This window comes from Acomys minous, assembly GCF_964271855.1.
Source record: "Acomys minous genome assembly, chromosome: 13".
Taxonomy (NCBI): domain Eukaryota; kingdom Metazoa; phylum Chordata; class Mammalia; order Rodentia; family Muridae; genus Acomys; species Acomys minous.
Genome location: NC_140495.1, coordinates 65,430,727 through 65,456,610, shown reverse-complemented (window position 1 = coordinate 65,456,610; position 25,884 = coordinate 65,430,727). Strand labels below are relative to the sequence as shown.

At 43.2% G+C, this 25,884-nt stretch overlaps 1 protein-coding gene and 1 long non-coding RNA gene across 2 annotated transcripts in view; one reads left to right on the top strand and one right to left on the bottom strand.

Annotated features, from left to right (window-relative positions):
- LOC311581228 overlaps window positions 1-25,884 on the top strand; it is a 1,115,569-nt gene that overhangs the window by 884,146 nt on the left and 205,539 nt on the right. The window lies entirely within an intron of this gene.
- OPN5 (opsin 5) overlaps window positions 1-25,884 on the bottom strand; it is a 75,452-nt gene that overhangs the window by 8,714 nt on the left and 40,854 nt on the right. Inside the window, exons 6-9 of the mRNA XM_084752177.1 lie at window positions 24,911-25,081; window positions 20,967-21,301; window positions 10,589-10,830; window positions 7,787-7,844 (exon numbers count right to left, since the gene is read on the bottom strand). Of these exons, the coding sequence (XP_084608303.1) occupies window positions 7,787-7,844; window positions 10,589-10,830; window positions 20,967-21,301; window positions 24,911-25,081 (806 nt within the window). The remainder of the gene's footprint in view (window positions 1-7,786; window positions 7,845-10,588; window positions 10,831-20,966; window positions 21,302-24,910; window positions 25,082-25,884) is intronic.

Genomic DNA, 25,884 nt, shown 5'->3' with positions numbered 1-25,884 from the left:
CTTCCTGATAATGCCTAACCCTGGAGCTTTTAAATGATGAACAGTATTTATTTTGATACCTAGGCTTCAACAGAGTCAAGGATGAACACTTGTTAAAATGAATACTTGTTCATTTTTATTTCCAAAATAGTTCTAATTTTCAATGATCCTTCCTTTACAGGCCAGGCACCACTCTTTGGGCCTTCATCAGTCCTTACATGATATAGATGGGTTTGGGGGGGTTGTTTTATGTTTTATTTTGTTTTTTCATTTTTGAGACAGTGTTTTATATTTTTCAATTTTTTATTATTTTTTAAATCATCGACTATATGAGAATTAGCTGGGACATTCACTTAAATACAGACACACAGGTAGCAGTCCACAGAGCGTGGAATGGGGCCAAGAAATTCACATGTTAAATAGGTATTGCATGCAATTGTGACATAGGGCTTTATTTGTGACAGAAGAAGAACTGATGTATCTGTCATCTAAAATGGAAATCTGAAAATAACTTATATGCACTAAAAACTCATGCTTTCCCACACCAACTAAAAACAATGGAAGCTTTTGCCCTTCAGGGCATGATGTTCAAAGACCCTTATGACCATTTTCTTGGATGCTACCCAACTTGGCAGTACTTCCCAAAGCACTGCTCTACCATAAGTAGTGTGCTCAGCCTCACAAACTCTCTTGTTTTAACACCCTCCCAATCAGGCAGATTCTACAGCTATGGTTCACATTGTTTCTGATAAATTATGGGTTTAATAAGCACTTCTTGGGTTTTCTCTAGAGTGCTAGGTAAAAAAAAAAAAAGTATTTTAAAATTAAACCTAAAGGACCCATACCTGCCATCTTTGTATATCAGCATCTATAATCAAACTTATTTCCTAATTAGTCTGGAACGAGTCACTGCTCTCCACTGCCCACACAGTCACCAACTCCAGGTCCTCCGATGCCTGTCTTCCTTAGCAAAGACGTGGACCAGGTGCTACCCCACAACAGGAAGTCCTCCTGCCTGCTGCCTCTAGGATGCTGGCATGCACCTCCATCCTCCCTCTAACTCCTGCCATATTTCAACAGTTCATACATACTTCATATGCTGTACCTCTTCTCGAGAACACCTTTGTTTGTGGCCAGCCTAGTCCAGGACAGCCAACCTTACACAGAGAGACTCAGTCTCAAAATAAAAAAAAAGATCCAGCTGTTTTTCCTTCAGGTGTATCTACCTGCTCTAGTTCCCAGGCTAACCCTACTGCTGACCTCCATCCATCAGTAACAGAAACAGCTTAAAGGATGGGTTTAGGATGTTCTGTCACCTTGCAATAAAATCTTCCCTAGTTTGAAAAGGTATCGTCTGTGTAAGAGTGCACGATTCTTTTCACACCCTAACAGAACAGACTCACATGTAGCTCACACTCAGGCTCAACCACAGGAGAAGATTTTTTTTTCTTCTCCTCTGACTGCCTTTATCCCCTCTCACTGGCAGCCAGTGCCTGCAACACAACACTGCCTTGGAAGTGTTTGTACAAGTCTCAGTCCTGGACATATTTTTAGAGAAAGGTGCCAACTAATCCATTCTGGAAATGTAGACTGTAACCCACTGCCTTAATGACATTTTTCTCCACTCCCAACCCTTTCAAATACTTCATCAACCTATGCCCTCACATAAATTTGCCTATGCATGCATATAATTTCATAATGCATAACTCTAGAGCTAATTTTGGGCAGTATGGATAAACCGCACATGAGGTGTATATTTTTCCAAATGGATGCTTCATTCTTCCTCTAAGAAGCTAGATTTTTGTTTCATTCTGAAGTGTGTGTATGTGGGCCAGGTGGGTGTTAGAAGCAAATGGCGCTTTCAACGTAGAAAACAAATAGGAAAGAATATCCTTGGTATTCTGGGAAAAATACCCTTTCTGAACAAACAACCTCAGAGCAGTAAATCATTCCTGCTAGCAATTGTATATGAGGAAATTCTGACCTGTGCAATTCACTTTCCCCTTGCCTACTTCCATGAGGAGGTGACTAGACTCTGGCCACAGCTTTCCACCAAAGGTTCTCCCGAGACACTTGATGCTGTGCTCTTCCTCCATCCTAATGATACACACTAACGGAAGCGCTCTGCTCACAAAACACTCACCCCTGGGATCCAACACGTTCAGCACACCAACTCTCTGTCTCACACACCTGTCCTTTGTCTGAGATGCTCAGGTCAGTTCTGATTGTTATCACACAGAGAGAGATGAGTTTCATAACCACACGGCTCTTAACAGAAACAGGGATTTAACCAATGTCAATGGGCACCCATGTTGCCTTATTAAGTTACAGATTCTACATTTCTTCTTTTTTTTTTTTTCCCAAGATAGGGTTTCTCCACGTAGCCTTGGCTGTCCTAGACTTGTTTTGTAGACCAGGCTGGCCTCAAACTCACAGAGGTCCGCCTGCCTCTGCCTCCCTGAGCGCTGGGATTAAAGCCATGCACCACCACATCCAGCTCCATTTCTACACTTCTAATCAGTTCTTAGGAAGCAGCCAAGTCCTGGATGTCCAGACAACATCTAGGATGACAAGCTTTTTAATCATACTATAACAGAGACTAATAGGTTAAAATTCCTGCTTGGGCCTTTAAAACAGTCTCTGCTGCCTTATTTTTGTTGTTGTTTGGGTTTTTTAGGGTTCACTATTGAGCCTGGGATAGCATAAAATCTACAACCCTCCTGGCTTTCCCTCCTGAGCTCTGAGATGACACGCCCAGGTTCCTGTCTGCTTTAAAAAATACTCTCCAGATGGGAAGCAGAGGTAAGTGAGGATTTATGAACTATCTTGAATCAGAAGTAAGATTTCTGATTGCGCCTCTGCGTATGATAGGGCCTTGTGTTCTTAGCTCAGCAGTCTTACCAGACCATAGTTCACTGTGGCTCTCCTGTGTGGTTCAATGGAATCTTTGTACAATATGGAGTGACTTTTCTTTCAGTTATATTTTACATGATATACGTCTGTCTACTCCACATTTCATGATGGAGTTGAGACATGATCGGTGGAGATCAGAGATAAGGAACACGTATTTAAAGTAACTGAGAAAGGTCACTTAAATACACATACTTGTTTTGGTTCCAGTCTATTCTGCAGAATGATTTCCGGAAAGTATTCTGCACATTGCAATGGCCAGTGAGTGTACATGTTGAAAACTGTATGCTCTTTTAAAAGCAAATATTCAAGTTCATAACAGCCATAGTTTTATCTATAGAATACACTAAGATCTTGAAGTTTGGACTATTTGTGTAGGCTGAGAACACACTTTTGAACTTGTTTGCTTACTGAGTTCCCTATAACCTTTGACGTTCTTGCTTCTTGCCACATTTTCACAAGAAGCATGCAAATTGTTTATAATTGACTAATGTGGAAGCAACCTAGGTACTTGTAGAACACTGAATGGATAAAGACAATGTATTAAAAAAGGGACTATTGTGACCATGAAATATTATTTAGCCATAAATATTCTGACACTTGCCACAAACTAGCCATAACTGGAGTATGTAACATTGAGTTAAATAAGTAAATCATCTCTCATGCATGAAAGTTAAAATAAAAGTGGACCTGAATGTAAAATAGTGATAGCTAGCAATTAGCAAAAGAGAGGGAATGGCTAAAGAGAGGCGAGATTGAGCTCCATTGATATGCACAACGGATAACATTAATCAAAAGTAAAGAAGAAAGAATAATGGCCATGACTTTGACCCTCTGGACGAGGAGCCTGGCTCCATTACAACAAAAGTAATTACGAATCCAAAGCCAATGAATGCCGCATCACTAGCCTTTTCCTACAGCTCTTCACTGGATGCCCCCTGGCAGGGTGGAGTATGTATGGCCTCCCATCAAGCTGCTGCCTTCTGGCCCTTTCACATTCTGTTTATCAGTGTTTTCTGACATTTTTCCTCCCTTGTGTTCCTTGGCTTTGGCTTTTCTCCTTTTCTATGCTGACCTAATGGAACTGTTTCTCTTCAGAATCTGGTTCTCATCACTATCGACGATCAAAGGCAAGAGCATGTTCCTCGAGGACATTTTAAGTGGAATGAAATATTTAGTTATCAACAGAGTTGTAAATAAATGTAGTGTTTGATTCTTAACAAAACTACATTTGAATGAGGGATTAGAGTTTTATTCCAAAATACATTCCTGATACCTTACTCGAAAAATACTGAAAATTTTGTTGGACTTTACCATGATTCCTGAAAATCAACTTTTCAAGTTCATAGGACATTTCACTCCTCAATCCCTGTTCATTTGTTCATTTATCTGGTTTTTTTGTTGTTGTTGTTTTGTTTTTTTTTTTTTTTACTATAATAAGTTACATTTAAATGGCTGCCCATAGAGAGAAGGCAATTTAAAATAAAGATTGGTTCGATGTACACAACTTGGTTAGTGCAATAGCTTGAACAGACCCCCTGAGCCCTGATCCCCCCGTTACAACGTTCTTCTTGTAGGTTTCTAAGATCCTCCTCGGATCTAGCCAATGGACAGGACATTCTCCACAGTTGGGTGGAGAGCAGGAGCTAACTCTAACATGAACTCCGATGCCCCGTATTTGACAACCTCCACTTGGTGAGGAGCCCTGGTGGCACTCAAAGAAAGAATAAGCAGGCTACCAAGATGAGACTTGATAGCCTATGACCATAAAGTGAGGGAGGAGATCCCCCTCAGTCATAGACCTAGGGGAGGGGAGTAGGGTGAAAGTGGGAGGGAGGGAGGGAGGAACGGGAAGATACGAGTGATGGGATAACAATTGAGTTGTAATCTGAATAAATTAATTTTAAAAGTTAAATAAAATAAGAATTGGCTGGGCATAGTAACACATGCTGTTTAGTTCTAACATAAAAGATGTGTAAGGTGAATCAAATACATGCTTGGACATATTTGGTAAGATATATTGGGTATATTTAATAAGAATAGGTGATGGTGGTAGTAGTGGCAGTGAATAAGCCAAATGTCTAGGAATTCGGATTCTCTATTTATCTACCCCATGTTCCCAGGTATGTCCCAAAACAGCCTGATAGCTAGTTACCCACTTGATTCCAATCGCTTAACTTCCAAGTACCCTTCAAGTGGCAAGAACTGAGCCAGTTAACAAGAGTTCAAACAGTATGTAAGGTCTGTTCGAAGACCCCGACGTTGTTCACACACAGGCATGCACTCTCCTCGCACAAAATGCAGCTGTGATTGAGAACTGAGCACGTGTTTGGTAACTGTAAAAAGTCTGTTTCTCAAAGTCATTAGGTGCCCTGGGGCAAGCGACACCAGCTCCTCGCTGTGTTCTACCCCCAAGGATCAATCAACTCTCTATCAATACTGGCGATAATTTGAGATCCTTCCGGCTCCCAGGGTATCAAAAAAAAAAAAAAAAAAAAAAAACTTGCGGAAGCAGAGCACAGAGGATTTAAATCGTGTATTGCAGATTGATAGGAGAACCCAAAGCTCCTAATATTTGAACTCTATTTTCACTCCTCACTATGCTAATCTTTTTCCATACATGCTTTTAAAAGCCGTGTTGCGGCCCACGGTTCAGTTAGTTAATAAATGAGAGCGTACACTCTGCGTTTGGGGGCCCCTGTAAGCGCCAATGTTAACTCTCACTGCTCGCGTGAGTGGGCTCATCTCTCCCGTCTCCCCCTTTGCCCTCATCTGAAATCATCGCCTCAACACACCTGCTTTGCCTTAATCCTATCCAGTATTTTGAAATCAGCTCTTTTCTTTTATCCAAACTACGTCCCACACAGATTTCCCAAAGCCGTTCTCAACTTTTTCCATCCCCATGCAGTCATTTTCCAAGGACTCTTACTTCTTAAGACGCTTTAAAGCTTTGTTTTCACTTCCACACGCACTGCCATTCCTTCACGTATGATCTCATAAGTTGTCATTTCTTTTTTTTTAAAGCCCCTGATAAGTGTGGGAATGTACAATCGTGACCTAACCAAGTAATCTGTGCTCCACAGTGCCCCCAGGCTGGTGGTTCTAGCCATTACAAGCTCCTTAACTTCCTGGTCGGTTTTATGCAGACCAGCTGTTGCCTGCCCTTCTGCTGAGCATCTTCCTCTACTTTCATAATAAGAGCAATTGTTAACGAGTTGGTAGGGCATCCTCTCCAGTACGCTGGGTTCTGCATGGTTCCTTCCCATCCACTCTTCTACACCTCACAACCACCCGTTGATACTGCTGTTTCCCCTCCCCCGTTCTGCAAGCACAGAGTTAGGATGCGAACCCAGGCAGTCTTAGGCTATCTTCTCAACCGGTGCCCTCAGTCTCACATCTCTCTGATTACAATTTGTCTATCAGTAGCTTGCCTCCCCCATTTAACAACCATTATGCCCTCCCTCAACCCTAACTTAGTAGCCCTAAATCCCAGGCAGAGCTGTTAACTGCTTTTGCTTTAGTCACGTGCGCGCGCGCGCGCGCGTCACACACACACACACACACACACACACACACACACACACACACACACAGCTCCTCTTGTTGCATCTACTTAACAATTATCTTAAGCCAACAGCATACCTGACTGCCTTCTCTATCCCTCCGGGGAAATAAACATGGAGGAACTGAAGGTGTTAGACACGAAGGGCTGAGCCTTGAGGGAGTGGCTGGTTCTCTATAAGCCTTCCAATGCAAGGAGTAAATAGATCACCCGTGTGTGTGGGGGGGGGGGGGGGGAAGGCCACTTGCCTCTGTCTTTTCTTGCTACCTGTTATCAGAAGACTAGGAACAAGGATGATGAGCAAGACTATGCTTGTGGCCGACTCCGAGGTGGACAGAATGCAGGAGCGTGGAGGACCCCTGCCTGGGGCTATTCCTCAGGTGAGGACAGATGATCAAATGAGCACTGATGGGAATGAATGCTTATCTGGACCTAGTATTTGCATGCCTCCTCCTCCTCCTCCTCCTCCTCCTCCTCCTTTGCTTTGAAAGGACACAAATCTATCTTTGAAATCCTTCCTTCTCCTTCATACTTGCATCTTTTTAACAAAGAGGATCAAGGTCACAAAGAGCAAGCAAAGAAAAAACACATCACTTAGAAACACTTCCATGTAAATTCCTGCTTTAGCTCATGATGACTGGTAGTGCCCTACCCTAGTCACTACCATATGAGTAGCTAGAACCTCATGAAAACACTCGTGAATCAAACTGCCGTCAGCTGGAAATGTTCTTGTAGTCAAATTCAGAGACCCAACAAAACCATGTAGCGGGTTTCAGATAGAGCAGATTTCCCTTGAGGATGCCTTCCCATCACTACCAGCATTGACCCTCTGCCAGCATAAAAAAAGAAATGCTGTGAGGACCTAGGGCTTACCAAATAACCATGGCGCCACACGGTCTCAGTGATCAACTGCCTAAGTGGAACCCCAGGAACAACATCCCTGACCCTGTACGAAGAAATGATGAAGATGATGGTGACGGATGATGATGATAATGAAGATTTCAGGATGGTATAAGTAAAAATAACTCCCTAATAAATAAAGCTTGTAAACATTTTTCTTAATATCTCAGGCAAATCCTGTTTGGCATAGAGATAGGGTTATATCATAAGGAAAAGAGAATATTAAGGACTTTCTAATACTCAGAAAGTCCTGGCCTAGTTTCCATTTGCAATTTTCCAACAAACTCTGGCTTTACGAAGAAAAAGGGGAAATATACAAAATATAAAAATATAATATAAAGGCGAGAGTGAGGCCACGACTGAATGTTAGAAGGAGTGAAGAGGCAAGCGTGTGAATAAGTGTGTCCATGAGGGATGCTGTGCCCATCTTCATACCTCTTGATGGATCTCCAGCGCAGCAGAAGACTTCCTGACTGCAGTTACAGTGTGCAGCCTGGAAATAAAAGGAGAGGCATGAAAATCCAGACATCCACGTGAGCATATGCTATCATGTCACCTTAACTACCATCACCGCTTGTTCTGAGGAGCCTGCGGGAGTAAAACATAGGTATGATCTAGATATATTGTATACACGTATAAAACTTGCAACAAAAATATTTCACAGAATGGCAGAAATGTAAACGAAAACGACTTGTGGCGGGGGAAAGACTATGCACACAGGAGTTCAGCTTAAAGGAGAAGAAAAGTAATAATTTAGAATATTCAAAATGAAAAACTCTCTCTTGGACAAAGTTTTTCCACATACAGGCCTCTTCCTTGCAGCCCTTTCTCTACGATGTGAGAGCTGTAATTCACTGCGCTTGTCCATCTGGAAAGGCAGCGTGCAAACTAGCGCAGGTCAGGGAGACGTAAAGGTTAACCGCCATCCCAGAATTTGGGGTGCTGTTTTCCATTGGACCTCATCCTCTAAAGTATTAGAAATGTGAAATGCCTCCATCCTTTCTAGCACAGCCCACTGAGTCTTTGGATATTGTTTTCTGCACACGCATCTGAAGTCGACTTCCTGTGTCGTCAGTCACAGGTGACCTCATAGGTCTCCACAGAAGCTGAGGCAAAGGTAACTCTTGCCTCCATCGCCAGTATCTTCCCTTTTCAGTCTCGACTTCACCATCTTTCAAAGATCGCCGTGCTGAGAATCCCCTGGGAGAGGGATTCGGGCAAAAGGCTGACACTCAGGCCCAGTCTGGACCAATGAATAGCCAGTCTCTGCTGGTGGGGTTTTCAGAGTTGAAGGAACTCAGTTACACAGCCATGAGGGGCTACATCTAGTCACCCCAGTGAGGCATCAGTCATTTCAAAGAGGAACATTCTCTGTGTTTGGCATTTTGAGGTCTTCTTTGTTTATTGAGTGGCTAGTTACCTTCTGCCAAAGCTTCAGGGAGCTTGGCTGTGAAAAGGGAAAGTTCACTTTAACTTTGTTAGGGCTGTTAAAATTAACTCAAAATTTATTTTCACGAGCTCATATTCTACACAGTGGCTCTTCTGTTTGAATTCAAAAGTTTTCTTCTTCAAAGCAAATACGTTTCAGATCTCATAAACAGAAGGAGCAGAGATATCATCAGTTAATCCAGTTTCAGGCCAGTAACTTGTTCTAAAGTGGCTTCACAGCTCTTCACCTCACCCTAGGAGCCCTTAGCCTCTTAACAACAAAGATAAACGAGAATTCATTTTATTCTCTTTATCTATAAGATAAACTCAGATGAACACCTTCCACCCTTCTGCTCTTCTTTGGAGCAGACCCTTCTAAAGCCTACAGCTCAAGAGCACTTCAAAATGGATTCCCAGAAGATGCTTCGGCCTGTGGAATCCATGATTGCCTCACTGCCTCGGCCCTGATGCTGGACTCCCCAGAAGAAGCAAGAATGTCAGGGTAATACACCCGCCCTGATCCCCTTCAGAAGCGCAGTCACTGTGTTTCATATGAGTGTTTAATGAGAGCAAGTGAACCAAGCTGTCTCTTGCTTGACTGGGTCTTCTAAAGGCTTGTGCCCCAAAGTCACTTTCTGTCCCTCTTTCCCTTATTGAATGATCAATATTTATGTTCAGCTCACATTTGTGAATAAATGTGCAAATCACAGAGCCAGTCCAAGGCAGAATTCTGACCTAGGTGAAATACGTTTCCGGCTGTCCCTGTCACATTCTCATTTTTAAATAAAGAAGTGCTTTCTTTACTTTCTCCTAAATTCTCTGTGAAATTTACTATCTCTTCCTGCATTCCTAATAAAGAATCAATGGCTGATAAAGGCAAGGCATTATTACTTCCTAAAGAGATGCATGAGCTCATTTGGATTAACCAGTCATTTCCAAAGAAGACATGAACATTAACAGTGTGAAAGGCCACCAGCATTGTCACACAGGCTTTTCCCACACATCCTTTGTTCACTTGTTACAATTTCCTACTATCAGCTCATCCCAATATTGGGCTCTAAGCCACTATAACGTACCTCTCAAAAGTATGACTATTGCAAACTTCAGTCTTAAACACAACCATTCATCTCAAATTGTTGATCTTGTCTCTTTGTCACAGCAACAATGACAATATTGCCATTAATTTGTAAATTTTTATAATTTTTTTGTTTGATCACGTACTTATAGGGTAAAAAAAAAATCAACGTTCAAGAGAGCTATCACTTGGTCAAACAGTGTCAGAAGGCAAAATTCCTTGTCTTCCTAGTGATCTTTCTCTAATACTTGTTATTAAAAGGAAGGAGTGCAAAAAACAAACTTGATCACCTTGTCATCAAGTAATAATTAAAGAATATCAGAAATACTGAAGCCTTCTGTACTTCCTTAGCCTAGACAGTGACTGAGATGCATTTTCTACTTTTTTCTCCAAGATAGGATATGAATGGACACAGAAGACCTCCCCACCCTCACTGTCCCAGCTATTTACTCCCTCTGAGTATTGGACCTTTAGGAAACATAGTTATTGAGTCTCAGAATCTTGTACACTATGCATCAAAAACAGTACAGATGAAAAAAGATAACATTTAGGTGACAACTCCTGCCCTGCTATGTAACAATGACTTCATTTCAAGATTTTTTTTCATAAATGTAAAATAAAATCATCCTAACCCAACTACTTAGGAACTTAGCTCCAACCCAAGTGTCTGCTTAGATCACCACAGCATTTTAAGACAAAGAAAATACAACTCATTTCTAGCTCCTAAGTTTTACCTAAAGTCTTCCAAAGACTTCTTCTTGGTCGCTCTCAAACCACCAGCCTGGCAACAGGCAAATCTGTAGTCAATGACCTGGTAGATGATCGGATTGTACATTGCTGCAGACTTTGCAAGGAGGGTGGGCACCACGGACAGCTGGATGGGAATGGAGTCTGGCCGTCCAAAGGCTGACCACACGGAGACGACCGCGTAAGGAATCCAGGCAATCAGGAAACCAGCACAGATCAACATCGCCACCTGACACAGGCAAAGGGGCAGACAGCAGGATCAAGAGAATTTGTGAGCGACGCAGAGTGAGTGGCAGGGGTGAAGGAGGGAAAGTCCTTCACTCTGATAAAGGTCCCTTTTTGACCACAACGATTGCTTTCTTGGGAACTTCTGTGAATTTGGCATAATTCTTTACGCCATTTACCACATCCTATCCATTCTCCACCTTAGAATTTGAATGCACCCAAAGACTCAAAATATAACCCTGTAATAGCTGTCAGATTGTGCCTGCATTTGGGGCAAGAGATCATAGTAAAATGATGCCAATTCTCCTAAGCTTGCCAGAATTCTCGACCGGCATTCCCTTAATGACCTGAGCGAAAATAAATTCATCCTGATGAACTCTTAAATCATCCCCATTTGCCTCAGGAAACTGAGAAGTATTGCCCTGGTTTGAAATTCTAATGTGCGCTTTCTTCGGGGATTTTTATTAAATCCTGTTTCTTCTGGCTCAAGTTTTTTCACAAGTTTGAGGCTCAGATCACAGAAATTTCCCAAATATAAAGGAGAAGAAAAAAAAGATTTGTGAGGCTTCAGCCGAAGGAATATGGAAAGAGATTTTTCTCTCACAAAATTAACCTCTTAGTTTTCAGACCACAGAGTAACTAAAAATACAGTGTAAGACACCCTCACAAGTTTCTATCATCCCCAGCTCAGTCCCTTTAATGGTGTGACACAAACTAGTACCCTATAGGTGCCAACCTTGATGAGTTGCCTCAGGTCAGGTCAACAAACAGTTTTAGCAAATGCTTTCAGCCAGACACTAAGCTGAGTGCTACAGAACATCCCAGCATACCACTGTTCCTGAGCTGTCTTCCTCGTAGAGTACAAATAATAGCAGAACACAGCAGATTAGTTTGGGTCAGAAGAGAGCACGTTTGTTTCTTATTAGACTAAGTAGGAACTTCATGGAGAATATTGCATAGACCCTGCATTTGGGCACATTGAAATAATAGTAGTGAGAGAAGCCGTGGGAATGCATCTCATGCATGAGTGGAGTTTGTACAGAAACAAGTGAGGGGGCCATCTTGATGTGGGGAAGCTGTGAGGCCAGGAGGAGAGCTAATGCTCACGTGTCCAGGGTTTTGTAAAACGTATTCCTGAGCTTTCTCTTGTGTCCACATGCTCTGCCTCTCTCAGAGGTCTAGAAACAGAAGCATGGGAGACAAACCCATAGGAAGAAATCGCCTGGGAGAAAACAGCTGCTGGAAAGCCCACTGCCTAACCATTCATCCAACAAGCAGAGTTGAGAAAGGAAAAGCTAATGCATCGCTGCCCACTTAGAATTTCCACTCTCAGCAGATTTGTTTAGACAAATGTCTAAACAAGAAAGAAGAGAGTCTTGATGGGAGTGCTAACACTGGAAAATGAAGTCCAGGCTCTGGCTTTTATTTTAGGTGAGCTATCCCAGACCCTACTTTTTTTTTTTTTAAGATTTATATATTTATTATTATGTATACAGTGCTCTGCTTGCATGTACTCCTGAAAGCCAGAAGAGGGCACCATATCACATTCCAGATGGTTATGAGCCACCATGTGGTTGGTGGGAATTGAACTCAGGACCTTTGGAAGAGCAGGCAGCGCTCTTAACCATTGAGCCATCTCTCCAGCCCTCCAGGCCCTACTTGTGAGAGAGAATTACTAAGTTCTTCCAGTGAGATAAACAATGAAACTATATTTAAGTCAGAACTCTGGGTGCACGCTTCTTCTTTTGTTTGTTTGCATTTATTTTAATCTTCTTGGTGTATCTTCCTTAGAATCCCTACCATCCCCTCCCACCTCCTGGTTTTATGAAGAGGCTATAATAGGTAGCACATGACTCAGATCTGACCAATCAGAGGACTAAAATCCCCTGACTACAGAAACAGGAATGAGGATCTTAATCAGAGCCATCATTGAGATTTAGCCATCTTCACTTTTGTCGCTGAGTCTTGGGACGATGTACGAATGCTGCAACAAAGGCCTTCTTGCTTCATCCTCCCATCCCTAACTTAAAAAGACAGCAGCCATTCCTGACATCCTGAATCGTGATGAGCTAAGAAGAGGATCCATGACAAGAAATGAATCCCAGCACGCTGTATAACATGGTAAAATATCTACAGATGCTCTTTTGTTTTAGTAGCACAGCTGGGTGTTGTTTTTGTGACAATAAAACTTGTGTGTGTGTGTGTGTGTCTTTGTATGAATGTATACATATGCATTGTGTATTTCTATATAAATTAGTAAAAGCATAATTATTATACCCAGGCCCCAATGATCCAAAGCTTGTCTCTGACCTAAAGAGCAACATGGATGTGAAATGTGTTGCCATGGAAACCTACCTTTGTGAAATATATACGAATGAAGTTTAAGGCTGAATTTAGTGACAGGACACTTGCCTACCATATGCTCCATCCCCAGAAACACACATGCACACAGCTTGAAAACTATATTCTAAAGTCTGAGGTTAACAGAAGTTCACTCCAGAATTTCAAGGCTCAGGAGGCTAAGGAAAGCAGTCATTGGACCCACATTTAGTTCCCAGCGCTCACAACCACTTGTAATTCCAGATCCACAGAATCTAATACCTTTTCTGGCCACTGTAGGTACCTGTGCTCCCTTGCACATTTTCACACACCAATATACATGTGTACATACATATGATTAGAAGTAAAATAAATCTTAAAAGAAAGAAAGAAAGAAAGAAAGAGAAAGAACTTCAGAGCTCATCTTCAACACTCATGGCAGGCAAGAAAAACCTGAGTAAGGCTCAGTTTCTTCCACTTTTCAGAGAATGCGTGACTCCCCAAGAGAGTAATCAAATGAGACCAGGACTCCTGCTCTAGAGTCCTGCAACCACACTTCCCCATCTTCAGCTAAAAATTCTCTACCGTGATCAACACTTCTAACCCGCTGCAACTACAGACAAGCCACTCTCTCCCTCCGAACTTGCTTTTCCGTCATTCCACAGAAGCTTACCCAGGAGTCCTTTCTGTTTGGTTTAGTGTGACTTTTGTTTGTAAAGAGTAGAGCCCCAGGGTGCACAGTGAGGCCCCCTTTTCCCTAAACTCCCCAAATAAACACTGGCTACATAAATAAAGCTTGTGTTAGCAGCTGTAGAGAGACTAGGCATCGCTCCATCTTTGATTCTAGGTTGAGTCATCTGATGATTTTACGCCATCTCAAAAGCCATTTTCTGTACTGCTGCCCAAGCCATTGACAAAACATAGATTAGCAAGAAGCCCATAATGTTTTCTACATCTATGGGAATGTGCAATAGGAGCAAGAAATGTTTATAACACTGGTGTTGTTGCCCCTTAATGGATATATTGTGATTTTTAAAAACACAGAAAAAAAAAAACCACAGCAAATCAAGTACTGCGGGTGGAGCTTCTGGCTTCACAATAGGACACAGTAAGTAGAAATCAAAGCTACCCACAGGAAGAAGGGGAAAGGAGGAGCCGTGTGGTGAAAAGTGATAAACAATTGTGCTTCTGTGTGGATGCAAAGTCAGACCAAGGCACATCCATTTCCTTTGACCTCATTTCAGATTATACTGCACAAAAATATCAATCGTTTAACTACTAAATCTGGACCAGTGAGATAACTCACAGAGTAAAGGTGCTTGTCGCTAAGCCTGAAGGTGTGGGTGTGATCCCAGGGACTCCCGTGAAGGAAAAAGACCAAGCTGCCAGCTGTCTTTTGACATCCTTGCATACAATGTGACAAATATGGATGTGAGCGCATGAGTGTGAGCACACACACACACACACACACACACACACACACACCTAAATCAATTCATTAATTAGTTAATCGATTAACGTTTAAGCTCTTTCTAATATATTTGCCACACACTTTCTAAAACCTTTGTGCCATTTTTTTTTCCAGAGCTTGGACTAGGCTTAAACCTTTCATCACTTCTTTCCTCATTCTAACCAATGCAATCTCATTTTGATTTGCCAACATTTACTTCCCAGAAATCCTTCAGCCAGTGCTAACAAAGGCTCCAGCATCCTTCACAGGCTGTGTATTTTTTTTTTTTAATGACTTCACTCCCATTGCTGTCTCTCGGTGCACTGACAAAGCACTAAGCCCTCCAGGTTGCAAATTAGACAGTTTTGTGGGAGGAAATTCACAGAATTCCTGTTTAGCTAGTGCAAAAGGATCACGCATCTGCAACTCAGATAGTTTTAAATAAGTCTTGCTGCAGCAGACCCAGGGATGTCAGCACTCCCCAGATCTAGTTAAAGCTGGCGGTTAAGCATTGCAGAGTAATGTTGCCCACACATGCTCAATTCCAGCGAAGTAACTACTTAGCGTAGTCGTAAGGCAATGTGGCTGAGCTTAAATATTTGAAGTTATATGTGACTCTGACTCATCCCAACAGGCAAGAGGCCTAAGGAGGGAGGCCCTGTCCTCTCAGTGTGAGTGACACACAGGAGTCTTTGGCTATAAGGTGCTGTGTCTCTCCATGGTCTCAATCCTAGTTTAGCCCGACTGACTATAAGAAGGACAGAAAACTACACTTGCTCTATTCACAGACATTTCGGAAGAGGAATCCAGTTCCTCCCAAGAAGCTCCTTTGCCCAGATCTGAGTCAGGCTTCGGCAGCACACTGAATAATGAAATAGCTAGGAGGTGGCCATGGAATTGATGTAAAAGGAAAAGCCTGGAAGGAGGACCAAGGAGATGGAGTGGACCCTCCATCAATAACAAGTTTGAATTACATCAACAAACAGCTGATGGCAATGCTAAATCGATGGCTGGAGTGAGATCAGGGCACCAAGAAAAGGGGATGGTAAAGGGTCCTGCCCTCTGCAGGAGAGTGTGTGATTGGCCCAAGCATGGGCTAAGGAGGCTGAGGTATATTAGCATAGATCAACTTAGCAAGTACATAGATTTGCCCAGAACCAGTGAAAATTAGATTAAAAGATAGTAATGCCATTTCTGGGACAGCTGCCTTACAGATGTGAGTTCGTCTGTCTCTGTGTGATACCATCAAAATGCAGAAATGTAAAAAGCCAGCATGGATGCACACAGGTAATCCTAGCATCCAGGAGGCAGAAGCGGAGAGATGGCCATGAGTTCAAGGCCAATATTGGTGTCAGAGTGAGTTCCAGGCCACCTTGTACTATAGAGTATGGTTTTGAGCAAAGAAAGACAAAAAGAAGAAGGAGGGGGAGAAAGAGGAGGAAAGGAGGAGAAGAGGAGAAAATAAGTGGGTGGGTGAGGAATGGAACGGTTGCCGTAGTTTCTTTGTTGCCCAGTTCCCTCACACACATACAAAGCCAAGAGTCATGGTGTCTGTGCTCTCGGGCTGCCTTCTAAGAGCGTAGTTCCTCTAAGCATGTCTGTTTTGAACTCTTCTGTTTTACCCACAGAGTGACAACTGAGGTCAACCGTCTCACACCCTCTTCCATAAACTTGCAAAGAAACTTTTCTTGAGTCTTTGGGGGTGCCTGGCAGCTGTTAGCCCTGGCTATGATCCAAGCAGAAAATATGAGCTCATGTTTAAAAAAAAAAAATTAAAAAAAAAAAAAAGAATTCCACACTTTCCAGTTGCAATTTTCTCAAACCTTAAAATACCACTACTCTAAAAACAAGCAAAAGCTGTGATCGAAAAGAGAGAAGACAAATGAGGTCATGCCAGCTTGCCCATCTGTTTTGGGAAGTTTCAGCCTAAAACTGAACACGACATCCCCAGACTTAGCAGCGGCTTCACCTAGTGAATGGGGGCTAATTTCTAAGTACCTACTCAACAGAGTAAAGGACCTGAGGGAGAGGTGTTCAGTATAGATGAGCCAAGGTCCTTAGGCGGGACAGTCTTGCTTAGAGTAGAACAAATAGCTACAAGGCCCAGCTAATATTGCTTTTGTCAAGCAACCACAACAGACCTTTAAATGATCTGCCATGTATAACCATGTTGGCAGAAAAAAAAAATCTCAGAATTTTGAAGTCAATGATGACGTCATTTGGTTTTAGCCCCTCCCCCTTCCCTCTTGCCGCACTACCTCCCCTCCCCCCTCCCCCCCCCCCTCCTGTGTCTCACATCCTTCCACCGATGAAACTACTTAAGGCCCTAAGCACTGAATAGCTTGCCCAAAGTATGTGAGTCCAGGGTCTGGGCTTTAAATAATAGATGAGGATTGAGAAAGTTGGAACTGACACAGACAGACAGACACACACACACACACACACACACACACAAAGATACTCAGACCACAGCCATCGAATGGTTTTGATATAGATCATACCAGCCTGGGTGAGGACAACGACCCTGGGTCTGACCTCACTAGACCTTGAGACGTATCGACAGGACAGTGGGTGACAGTAATCTATATACCTGTGTCCCAGCAAGGAGGCAGAGAGGTTGGGAAGTCATCTGTCGGCTTTTTCTGCATTTTTAATTTGAGTCATATAGCTCTCCCGCCCCCCCCCCCACTCTTCCAAAGTGATTAAAAATGTTGTCGATTTCTCAACACAGGATTCAAGCACTGACAACCAAAATCAATAATAAATGTTAACAGTGTATGTCCTCCCAGGGGGCTGGTGGTAAAATTGGAAATGACTCCTACTTTGACATTCCTTTTTATTATTTTGTCTCTCTGGCCTAGTTTTTCTGTCCTTCAGCTACTATATATTAAGCGTGTGGCATGTTAGAAGCAATGTGTTGGGTTCTGGGGACACGACGTGATGAAGAGACAAGGCTGCCCTGTAGGTCCTGTTGACAGGAGTAAAGGACATTGGAAAAGTAGTCACAAGAATGAGGATGCAACCGCAAATTGATTAAAATTTTTGACCATCCCCAAGAAATAGTCATGTTTTGGTGAAACATTATAATGGGAATGCCTGAATTCCATTTTTTAAAAATGCTTCTCTGAGAAGTGACCTTTAAGCTTGGAAACGCTAAGGAGAACAAAGAGAAATAAATAATTAGATTTTAAAAGAGCAAGCATTTCTACTAACTGCCCTTAGCATCCACATAGGGACTCCCCTGAACCTGACAGCTCACTGACAGGGAACAGTCAATGGGAAAAACAATGAAACAAGTCACCTCAGGGAAACTGAGTTCACAGTTTGAGTCTTTTTTTTTAAGCAACCCAAATGTCCCAAAGAGATGCCCAAGGAAGAAGTCAAAGGGCCACTTCACAGTTACCAAGGTAATAAGGCTACCTTAATCGTGTATTCGATGGCTGCATCCTGGTCACCCCCTAGCAAGTGCTGGGCTACGCAATGCAGAACCAAACAACAATGTACCCTGTGCCTTGCTCACGGCCTTGCAAACAAAGAAAGACAAATACCTGACTCAGTATGGCAGGTGCCACTAAAGGCAGCATGTCCTGCGCTCTGGTAACCTGCAGCAGGGGGACAGATATGGATGTTTTATGGCAGTGACAGGGCATTAAAAGAAATCCAGGAGCTGCATATTAACAGGCCTGGAAGTGATACTTGATCAGTGGTATATGCTAAAAAAAATAGGGGGTGCCAGGGTATTTGGCATAATAATGTTTGGAAAAACTGATGTACCCTGTCGGACAGTGCCCTCCAGCCACAGCACTATCCCCTTATTAGATGGGCTACAAGAGACTCACTACATGGCGGGAATACTTTTTACCAGTGGAATAACTAAATGCTCGTGCGCGCGTGCTTCTCAGTTTCAAAATAGAAGTTTAAGCTTAGCTGGACATGGTAGAATAGCCTGTAATTCTAGCACCTGGAGGTAGAAGCAGAGGATCAGGAGTTCAAGGCCAATCTCAGCTACACAGTGACTTTGAGGCCACTCTGAGCTACATGAGATCAGAAAGAAGGAAGGAAGGAAGGAATGAAGGAAGGAAGGAAGGAAGGGAGGGAGGGAGGGAGGGAGGGAGGAAAGAAGGAAAGAGGAAAAGGAGGGAGAGAAGAAAGAGAGAAGGGAGGGAGAAAGGGAAGAAGGGAGCGAGAGAAAGAGGGAGGGAGGGAGGGAGGGAGGGAGGGAGAAATCTTGAAATGTCAAGGAGGGGGAAATAGTTGAGAATAAAGGTTAGGTTGTTTTGTGTGATGAAAAGCAATTGAGAGTCCACAGCTAGATGCCTAAGGTATGTCAAGAATGAACAAGAAAATACAAGTCAAGTTTCCACTTCAATAGGTGAAATGTCTATAGTCCAGAGACAAGAGAAGACCTCAGAGGAGCTGAAAGCATGTTCTGAACTGGCTTTTCTGAGGTGAGCACCAGAAAGCAGGGCTGAATGAATAAAAAAGCAACAGAACCCCTTGCATGTGTGAGGAGGTACAAACCAAAAACACGTGCCTGTTCTAAGCAGGCCATGTAATCAGGGTAAAGACCATAAAGGGTGCTACATCAGATGAACAGAAGGAATTAGATAACTCAGCAAAGCCAGGTCAATGAACAATAAATACCTGACCAGGATCTCCAACCAATGGGCACCATGACACCTTTAAGATCCCTTCTCCACCCAGCTGCACAGGCAACTCTGGGAACAGAAGGGGATTCCCCGCTGCTACTGAACTTACCTTTATTGGCCAGTAATGAGATTTGTTTCACAAGGTCAAATGTAGGCAGAAAAGTGAGATTGTGTTGAGCCATAGAACCAGAGAGAACACATACATTGTGCACTCATATGACTGATGCACGTTATGTCTATACAAATAGGTACTATACCTCTGTTTGTCGTATGTGTACTATGAAAGTCAGAGAAACCACCATAAGAAGAATACTCAGAGAAGCTGAGAGGTTGAGAAAGGTTTGTGGACAGATGCCATTTCATATTCCGCTAGATGGAATCAGACCGAAAGAAGGCCGACTGAGATAAGCACCCATCCAGAAATACTTAAGACGACACAGAAAATGAACTTATTTTTGCCATGGAAATCTTGGACAGTAGCCTTGAAGGCACACATGGTTAGACCTCTGGTGTTGCGGAAAGCAAAAGCTCTGAATGGGTGAGAAGCTGAGCAGGTCCTGAGCAGACGCTGAATGGAAGGAAGGATTGCTCAGGACAGAGGAAGGCACAAGCCTGTGAGATTGTATCTTCTTACTTGAGTGGAAACCCATTGAAAACCATGTAAACGTATAGTGGATGGCATTATGGGACCTTGCACTTCTTTTCTTTTTTACATTCACCTTATTTCATGTGTATGGGTGTTTTGCCTTCATGCGTGTACAACTTGAGCATGTCCGGAGCCTGAAGAGGCCAGAAAGGGGGTCTCAGATGAACTGTGAGCCCTAAAAGTGGGGTGCTGGAAGCCAAACCAGGCTCCTCTGCAAGAGCAGCAAGTGTTCTTAACTGCTGAGCCTTGTCTCCAGACCCGGATGTGACTGTTCTTGCTACACAATGAGGACGCGAACTCTAAGAAGGTAGGCGTCACAGAACAAGGATGGACTCGGCAAATGGTGTTTATGCACTTGTCAATATGCATGTGCACACACATGTGAGTGCACATGTGCATGCATGTGGTGGGTGAAACAATAATAATCAAAGAAAGGTAGCTTATCACCTCCAGACTGAGGTGGGAGGGGACATGGGGGAGGATGGAGGGAGGTAAGGGAAAGGAGAAAGTAAATTAATTATATTTGAATTACTATGTAAAACCCAATCAATTAGTTAATTTTAAGAAGAAACTAGATGACTAATGCTGTATTAGAAACATGGCAATGCTTGTGATGGAATGCAAACACTTATCTGTTGTCAAATTCCAATTTCTTTTCCTTTTACCACAATATCTGAAGAACTGCCAACTGTCCTTTCACATTTACTAAAGAATCCTATCCAATCCCTCAGGGACAATCTGTGATAAACATTGTGGATAGCAGGAGGTCCTTAAAATGCCTGCCAGAGTCCAAGCAAAATAATGCAAATATATATTCCGATAGAGAAGACAAGACCCACGGATTCCATTATGCTAATTTGGTAGATATTTAAAATGTGTGTATGTGTATTTGTGTGGAGGGCTGGGATGAAAAGGGCTGACTGCAACGGCTTAGATAAGCCCTAACAAAGTCTAGAAGTGCATAAACTTGAATAATAGGGATTCTAGAGTTTCCTGGTCCCACTCCCTTCCACCCTCTGACATTTTGAGTGTTCAAAGAGAAAAAAAAAACACGCCTACAAAGGGACTGCAGTTACCTTCGTCAGTTTCACCTCAAGCATGTGGCTGCTATGGATCCGACTGTCGAAATGAGCGACCTCTTTGGAAGATGACTTGACCTTGGCAATGATCTTCGCGTATGAGAAAACAATCACAGCCGTCGGGAGCAGGAGGCAGAAGAAGAGGGTACTCAGGATGAACACCTGACCCCTACCTGAAGCCTGGGCCAGCCACCAGTCCAGGGTGCACGAGGTTCCAAAGGGCTCAGGTGCATAGTCCCCCAGGCCCATCAAGGGCATGGTGGTCCAGAAAGAAGCATAAGCCCAGATGACTGCCAGGCAGATGTAGGCATGCTTTCTCTTCAGCCAGACCCCTGGAGGTGGAAAAGAGAGTGTTACCCGCATGTAACCTGCCCTATACCCAAATACCTCCCCGGACATAGCAAATTCCGTCTCCAAAGACTTATTCCACTGAATTCTGGGAGACGTGGACAGATAATTGAAGCCTGGGGGGAGAGTGAAGTCAAGGCAGTTTGGAAAGTTCCAGAGCTGGAGCCTTTGTCCAGGAGGATGCAATTTGAAGAGAATTCACAAGGAAAGTTTTCTCTAGGCACCTAGGACCATAGGGAGGGAGAAGTGACACAGGGTGGAAAAGCAGGCAGGAAAAGGAGGAAAGGACACTGGTGACAGTGGAGGAGCTCGGGAAAACATCTCAAGAGTATGTTAGTGAGTGGTCCAAGAATTGAAAGGAGAATCTCCCCAGAAGGTGAGAAATCACAAAGGATTGGTTGTGTCTTTTAAAACACCCTTCTTCCTGAAAAGCTTTTGTGTGTCTACATCCCTCTCCTGCCTGGGAATTTGTTGAGTGGGATTGGTGGGTCTTGGTCCTGACCCTGTGATGTGATGCTAAGGTGGGTGATTGGGCTTGGAAATCCATGCAAATTTGTGAGGCTTTGTTATTCACGCAACCGTGGAGAACACACAAGCATGGTCGGAGGGCGGCAGACAATCTGATCACGTTGTCACACATGCTGTGAAAAGTAATTCTGGGGGGAAAAAATGTACTCAAGAAGATGGAGTAGGGGGGGGAAGAGCTTTGTGTTTCAGCACTAGTTTTTAACCAAAGGAGAATTCCAAGAAAAGTAAGTTGTGAAACACCAGCAATTATTTTCCAAAGTTCAACCTGGTCACAAAAGCCAGGCCCGCTAACTCTTTTGCTGCAGTTACCATGAAAATTTTCTCTGCATCTCACTCTCATCTCACTCATCATAATGCAGAAGAACCTGGCAAGCGGCTCCTTGCTGCTTCCGCTACACTGTCACGGGGAAGAAACATCAAAACCCCACTGAGCAAATCTACATGATTTCTTCCACATGCATTGGGGGGAGCTGCTTCTGTTCTGAGCAAGTGAAATTTAAATCACTAAGACCGCAATTCTTCTGCATACAGTCAGTGACTTCACTTTCTAAATGCTCAGCATCCTTAGCACTAAAGGAGAGTCATGGCGACACATTGCTTATGGGTCTGTTGTTGTTTGTGTGCTTTCTTGTTTGTTTGTTTGTTTGTTTGTTTTGAAGTATGGTCTCTAGCCCAAGCTAGCCTCAGACAGCTCCGTAGCTGAGGGTGACCTTGACCTTCTGATCCTCCTGTCTCTGTCTCCTGAGAACCGGAATTACACTGTGTCTAGTTTAAGTGGTGCTGGGGCTAGAACCCAGGGTTTTGTGCACGCTAGGCAAGCACTCTGCCAATGGAGCTACATCCCCAGTCTTTGCTTAAAGGTTTTGATAAAGTTTACCATAAATAAATAGTATGGACATTAACATGAACTTGTGTGTGTATGTGTGTGTGTGTGTGTGTGTGTCTGTGTGTTGTATACGATCACAAAAAGGAAACAGAACAAATTGTTTCTATGAGCAGTCATCTCCATTTACTCAAATACATAGCGTTGAACATCGTGAAGTACAAAGATCCCCTCAAGACCAACCAGAGAAGGGTAGCAATCGGGTAGCCACAAAAGTCCGTCAGCTCTTGGTTGTCCATCATAATAAATCAGAGACTGGCAGAGATCGTCACATATACTCATAAGGACGTGCATAGGCATACGGGTAAGCATTGAGAGTGAGGGTTACTTAGTGAGATGCTTTTATACTTACATTCCAGTATGGTGAAAGGCTGTCAAGTACAGGAGGGAGTAGATTAGTAGTAGATGGGTTCTGTGATGCTCCAGAAGTCAGAACTAGGACCAATGGGTGGAGGTTACTGGGAGGCAGTTTTGTCTCAATATAAGGAATAACATTGTTAACAGTGAGAGCAGACCAATCAGAGAATGGGCTGCCTTGAGCAATAGTAAGCTCCCCATCACTGGTCACTGGAATTATGCAAGAGGCCAAAAGGTCATCTCTCGAGGATGATGACCACTTACAACGTTACATGGTGGGAAGGGTCTGCATGTCCCCGAGTGACCTTTCTAATTGCAGCATGCTAGAGAACACTGTGTGGAGGGACCGGTAATCAATCAGGATAAATAATGAGATATCACCGAGGGTCAAGCTTACAAGAAGCTAGGAGATACAGACGTCTCTCCTACGGCGTCTATGCCCTGCTGTGGCTCTGGGGGATGGGTGTGTACTCTCTTGAGTTGGCATAAAGTTTAAACACAAGATGACACTCTAAGAAAGAGATCAAGGTTTAGTATTCCTCACATACTCCCAGGAAGTTGAATGTTTTTGTCTTCTTGTCTATGAAATTTATGGTTTTATTAAAAAGCAGTTTGCTGTGCTAAAAAAAAGAGACAAGATTACAGTAAGAATTAGAGTCCTGATGTCATCCAAGCTGCATTAATGATATGTCTTTATCTTATTGGAACTTTTGATTCAGGCTGTTTCTACTGGAACTGTTGTGGGAAGAGATACAATTATTTAATGATTGTGGAGTCCTGAAAACACTTACGACTTCCCCCTCCCCCACCACCGCCCCACACACGCCCTCCTTTACACTCTTGAGTGCTATCAACTTTTTAAGCACCAAAGAAAACTTTCTTTGCCATGAACATTTGCAGGCCATCCTCTGCCCTACAGCCTCAGCCACTCTACCTAACAGGTTGGCCATCCGAGCAGCTTTACGCAAATGAGATGTAATGTGAATGAATTAATAAATAGATAAATTAAAAATAAAAATAAAAAAGGGAAAAGAGAGGGAAATAAATGTGAAGTCATTTTAGGATAAAAAAAAAAAGGTGGGGGGGAGGGAGGAGTCCCAACCACTCCCTGGCTAGGTCTGATTCTCACTTTTAAAATCAAGTACCCCAAAATTTTCTTCTTCTGGTTCAAAAAATTCCCAGGATCCCAAGAAGTAAAAGTGCTAAAACTATAATTAGTGACATAATCTAGTCTTGAAAATACAGAGCTCTGAAAACTTCATTATCGCTGCCTCACCAGGTCCCACAGTCAGCTGCTGATCTGCCTACCAATGCCTCCAGAGACCTGCAAAGCAGTATTCAGTGTGTGTGTCCATTCGGGTAGGAACATCTATGTGGCTTTCTAAACCTGGAGAACATGCTGGAATTTCCCATGTCTGCAACCTTAGGGAGCCTGAGTCCTAAAGAAAAATCACAGACAACCGTCCTTATAACTGCAAAAACTAAGTAGATCATCTGTTACGTATCCCAAGCCTGGTCTTGTTCATGGATTCCCTCTGGTTTTGTTTTTCACATGAGGAAATGTGTAGACACTCCTATACTTTACACAAGAAAGTGAGACATTTAAAGGCTGTAGACATTATTACAAAAGTTGTATTAAAGAAAACATGCATCAACACAGGTCAAATCTAAATATATAGTAGAACAAGATAGGCTATGAGTAGAAATATTCTTGGTCACTGAAGTTATTAATAAAACCTTTATTTACTGTGGAAAATATGTACATCTCTGACACTCAAACCATCTAACTTTCCCTATCAGGGAAAAAAGGAACCTTCCAACTTACCATAAGATAGATAGCAGATCTTGAGATAACGGTCCAGGCTGACAGCAGTCATGGTAATAAGGCTTCCACAGCCAAAAAAAAATCCAGCCCATCCATACCAGCGGCAGCCAAACCAGCCAAACACCCAGCGGTGGCAGAAGCAAGAGATGATGGTGAACGGCTTGCCTACAACTAGAGCACCAAGCAGGCGTCAAAGGAAGTCCTTTGCTGTTAAAACCTTTCCTTGTGCTCATGCGACCCATGTGGCCCCTTCCTCCCCACAGACACATTTCACATGTACACACACACACCTCATTACAGAACAGATAGATTAGTAACATGCTGACAGCCCATCAGTGGCACACCACAACTAAAGGAAGACACCACAGTCTTGGTTGTAGACATAAAGTGATCAAGCTGAAAGTGCACTAAATGGTTCCTCCATGCTGGCTACTCCTCACAGCGCTTGAAGGTGCTACACAGACTGCTGGGAGGGGCTTGTCCTCAACAATCCCACTCAGCTGTAGATAATGTGTTCACTAATAATATCATGAGTCTGAGAGTGGAAGAGAGAGAGAGAGAGAGAGGGAGGGAGAGAGAGAGAGAGAGAGAGAGAGAGAGAGAGAGAGAGAGAAGGAGAGAGAGAGAGAGAAGGAGAGAGAGAGAGAGAGAGAGAGAGAGAGAGAGAGAGAGAGAGAGAAACTCAAAAGAAGGTACAGAAAGAATGTAAGAGCAGGAAGGGACAGACCAGACAGTAGCACAGAATGCTGGCATCATGGCATGACATGACTGTCACAGTCCCGAGCACACAGCTTTTGTGATTAGCTGTACTAGGTGTGCTAGGCCTGTCAATGCCTTGTCATAGGAGGGACGGAGCTCCTGAGTGTCCATTTCTCCCTGAAGATTTATAGGCACTTAGTGGCTGCTGAGGAGGGGAAAATATACCTATCCTTCAGTGATGTGCACTGGGAAGCTGCCCATGCTCCTGTAAGCAG